Source organism: Branchiostoma floridae, chromosome 3 (assembly GCF_000003815.2).
Source record: "Branchiostoma floridae strain S238N-H82 chromosome 3, Bfl_VNyyK, whole genome shotgun sequence".
In the NCBI taxonomy this organism is placed as follows: domain Eukaryota; kingdom Metazoa; phylum Chordata; class Leptocardii; order Amphioxiformes; family Branchiostomatidae; genus Branchiostoma; species Branchiostoma floridae.
In genome coordinates, this window is record NC_049981.1 from 16,832,989 (window position 1) to 16,837,571 (window position 4,583).

Sequence of the window (4,583 nt, forward strand, 5' to 3'; positions counted from 1 at the left end):
AACTCCTGGCTAGGAACTCTCTTCTGCATTTCAGGTATTGTTGTTGTTATTGGGTTGGCTGACTATACTCTCTATGTAGCCAGGGGCTAGATTGGAGGAGCTTAAAGTAGGGGGGCTGGATCTTAAGGGTCTGTAATGGTGCCTAGTGACTTCAGTATGACAATATTTCTTTCTAAAATTTTACAGAAAAGCAGACGAGGGCCTCCAAACGTTCAGTGATGAACCTCCAACAGCGTCAGACAAGCACACGATCGCTTACGGTAAGTTTGCTGTACTATCTAGTGTCTGTACTATCCATTCTGGTACTTGTTTTTGACATGAATAATACTTGATATCCTCACATAGGTTTTCACAATATTGTAAATGCATTTAAGCTCGTGGGGATTTAATTTCGCGGTAGCAGGAAAATGGAGTTTTTGCGGTGGTTTTAAGTTGACTGTAGCGACATAATATAATGGATAAATGTTCGTGGTGGTTTTAAGTTCACGGTGAAGTGGCCACCGCAAAAACCGCGAATAAAAAACTACCGCAAACATTTCTGCATTTACAGTATATGATGCAATGAGTAATGTATATTGTATGAAATTTGAGTAAATTATATTGTACAAAACCTGTGTGTTATATTGTACGAGGTTTCTTATCATTTTTCAGTTGCTGGACTTGGCTTTGGCCTGATGAGCGGAGCGTTCTCATTGGTGAATGTCCTTGCCATGGCAACAGGACCGGGAACAGTGGGTATCAATGGTGATACTCCATATTTCTTCCTCACATCTGGTGAGACCTTTAAGCAACATCTTATTAGTCTTCATGATTAAGTTTTTTTCTTATTTCATAATGATGTTGCATTGCAGGGATCGAAATACTTTTTTATTGCTACATGCAAAATTGCAAGTTGGCAAAATTTTTACGTGCAATTTAAACTATTTACATGCAAAATACAACTTGTCTATACTGCAATGTTCTAGCCACCATCCATCATTCTGTACTTTGGTGGAATGTTGCTGCTCTGGATGGATAAGAATTTTGCCCATTCTGTCACTGTTGATGGACTGAAATTGGCACATGAAAATATAGACAGAACTGCAAATTTTGGAAAGATATACACATAATCAGCATGTTAATTTGCAGCAAAGCCGAATTTGATTGTTTATAACACCTACTGACGACCGGTGACGATCCCTGTCAGACAAACAAAGGCACTGTGGCCTCAGTATTTTTACTATTGGCCATGTATTTTCAACATGCAAGATTGCAAGGTCAGAAAATTTTTACATGCAAATCTCAAAAATTATGTGCAAATTGCAAGTTAAGTATGTCTATTTCGAACCCTGCATTGTAATAAACAGCAGCAATAGCTTAGTTGGTAGACATCTTGTGTTGCATTTGCCTGGTAACTGTGCCATGAGGAGCTTATCCCTATCTCTAAGGTGCTAAGAGTAAAGTCTGTCACTCCAGTTTGTCAGAGCACGCTGTGGGTTTGGTTCGGACTTAGGGTACATTTGTGGCAATTTTGTTAAAGGCCAACCAAGGCACACTGCCTGAAACAGACCACTGCCAGAATACAGACCCATGTTTAGCAGACTTGGCCCCGTAAAACAGCTAAGTAAAGGAGCCAAGTGGAGAATGATGACCAAGTTAATTTTGCATGTGGTAGGTCCTCAGATTGTTTCCCTGACTTTAAGCATACTGCTCCTCTTCTCAGCACAAATAGAAAAGAGTACCAGTACCAGGGGGCTAGCCTCCTGTTGTAGTATCATCAATATTTGCACAGGTGTACCGTGCGTGGCTATAGAGATGGACATCTGCACCCACCCTATTTACAAGGACTTGGACTTGAATTTTATTCTAGCAACTACAATCCAGGCTGCACAAAAGATCAGCGAGGAGACCAATTAATCTTGTCTCAGTACATGAACTATGTTTCTTAATGCTTGTGGCAATCAGAAAAATTATCTAAGGGACCACCAAAATGTAATCACACACAAGAAGCGGTCACATGTACAAGTTTGACTATTTCTTGTAAACATACAAGTATTAAATTGTACATTCAGGTTCTTCATGTGATGACACAAACGTAATACATGTTTATCTTGTCCGTGTAGCCCTGATGACATCATGTTTCATCCTCCTCCACACCTTCTGGAACGTCATCTTCTTCTGGGGCTGTGACAAGAGAAATTTCCCAGCTGTAGGGTTTGTGGTCGGCTTCCACATGCTCATCTCATGCCTGGTAAGTTGGTTCTGCTGTCAACTAAATGTGTTCCTACACATGTACATGATGACAGTATATTTTCTGTGTAGACATTCACACATTTTCTGTGTGGTGTACATGTATGATATAGATAGCTTTGTAAGGTGATTGAAAATGGATACACATATATGGAGAGGCTTTTGAAGAAGAAAGTGAAATCACACTTGCAATCATGTGCACATTATGACAGGTTAACAAGACAACTTAGAGATAGTTTGTGTATATAAAATACAACACAGTGTATTCCGTATCACCCGAGGTGCTAGCCCGACCGCAGAAAGGATTTCCCGGAGGCCGAAGGGTGATCCGACCCGCCGGAGGGCTGGGACTGAAGGTGCTGCGAAATACACCGTGTTGTATTTTATTTGTGTCATACCCACCTGAGAAAACACATATTTCAATGCAAAATGCAGCAGAAGATGAGAAGATGTCCTCGAACAAAAGATTGTAACAACAGCAATTCTAGCATCCGAATCCGGTATTCGAATTTTCAACCGTGTCATATTCGGCCCATTCGAAATAGTTCGATTTACTCGAAGGAAGCCTGTGTGATACAACTTAGAACCTTTGTGATACAGCAAGTTATCACACAGTCCGGAACACCAGTATCGAACGTTTTCGCGTCACAGGTATGACATAAAAACCAATACACATACACATAATAAGTGAACCTGTTGCTGGAGCTAGAAAGGTATGGGTTCCAGACTTCTGTTGTCCAATCTGTTGTTATGTTGAAACTTGAAACATGTATGAAAATCTTTTTTCTTGTTACAGACGTTAATCCGCCCGCTGCAGCCAGCCACCATTATCCCTGCATACTGTATCCTGCTCGTCACCATGGCGATAGCATACAAGCTGGTGGGAGGTTCGGTAAACAACCTGATGGCATTCCTGACTTGCAAACGTGCGGGATACGCCTCCAACTAGAATATACTGTGAAATATTCCAGGGGTGTTCCCTGCACCTGTTTACACCCCCTTTTCACTGGATGGAGACAGCTGAGCAACTTCAATTGATTTATTTTATATGTTGAATATAGTCCATGAAAGAGTTGTCTTCAGTTATAAATTTTCTATGTCATACTCACTGTTTTGGAGCCTATGTTGCTGATTTTTGCTGTTAAGGTCAGGAAGTTCAGATTTTCAATCCCAAGCAGCAAATTTCTGTTCTTGGACAGAGGGACTGGTCCAGGAGACAGCCCTGGTCCATGATATTTAAGCATGATTGAAAAAAAAAGAAAATATCAGTATGCATAACATAAAAGTGACACTTGTTTGCAATACCAATACGATTATTGGTTGCTCAGCAGTCACCTTGTCAGTGAAAAGGGTTTGTTACCAACAGTTTGGATGGGAGAACTGCGCTTTTTATTTTCAATTTGTGTTTGATATCAGACCATTCCATCAAAGGGCAAAAATTGCTGACTTAGAATAAACAAAGATTTTTTGAAGCACAACTCTACTCGCTAACTATCTTGTAATGGAATGGTTGAACTTTCAAACATGTCAGTATTGCAGAAACATGAAGTTTTGTAGCACTGTACCTTACTACCGTAGTGGGTGACATCACATTGTAATTTTACAGGATACAATTTGTATCAAACATATTAGATAGTTTCCAGTGTTTAATGTTAGTACAATATTCCATTGTGTTTCAAACATTTTTGCAATCACAGACAATAAGAAATTCTGTACCAAGCAGTTTCTGACCAACTTTAAGGATGTGGCCAGGAATACTACTAAACATTTCTTGTACTGAAGCCTTTTCTTAACATTATGGAAATGCTTCTTTAATAGGACAATAATCTTTTGATAAAGAAGAATCTAGACGTAGAACTATGAAATGCAATGCGTGGTGTACAGAGTCAATGTAGCATAACTGTTTTACAGAAGAAAAGTATGTAGAAGACGGGGAGTATCCAAGACTATCTATTTTGTTGAAAGGGAATTTTGACATGAGTACATAGTGCATAGAATGTAAAGTAAAACATCAGCCTATTTATGAATTGGTAGCATTTGAGGACTCAATTGTATAAAGTATGATTTCCATAAAGTTCACTGTTGTTTAGTACTGAAAGTCAGTACATGTATGTTTACTTTGCTAAAGCAAAAAACAAGTGTATTTGTGGATATGTATTAACATTTGGTCTGTATTTTTGTAAAGTCAAACTTGGATTGCCATTTAAAAACAAGGTTTTGGTAAGTTTCAAAGTATGATTTCAACTTGCATTTACATTATGTAGTTGGTAGAACTTAGTAATGAAGGCAAAGTTTATCATAAATGGTGAAAAACAATACACTGGTAATTTTACGATAAACTTTGCTATGCATCT

The 4,583-nt window shown here is 38.9% G+C and overlaps 1 protein-coding gene across 1 annotated transcript in view; it reads left to right on the top strand.

Moving 5' to 3' along the window:
• Positions 1–4,583, top strand: part of LOC118410841 (gamma-secretase subunit Aph-1-like) — a gene marked incomplete in the record, with an annotated part of 6,571 nt that overhangs the window by 1,637 nt on the left and 351 nt on the right. Inside the window, 4 exon segments of the mRNA XM_035812687.1 lie at positions 187–260; positions 652–774; positions 2,103–2,230; positions 3,026–4,583. Coding sequence (XP_035668580.1) covers positions 187–260; positions 652–774; positions 2,103–2,230; positions 3,026–3,178 — 478 coding nt within the window.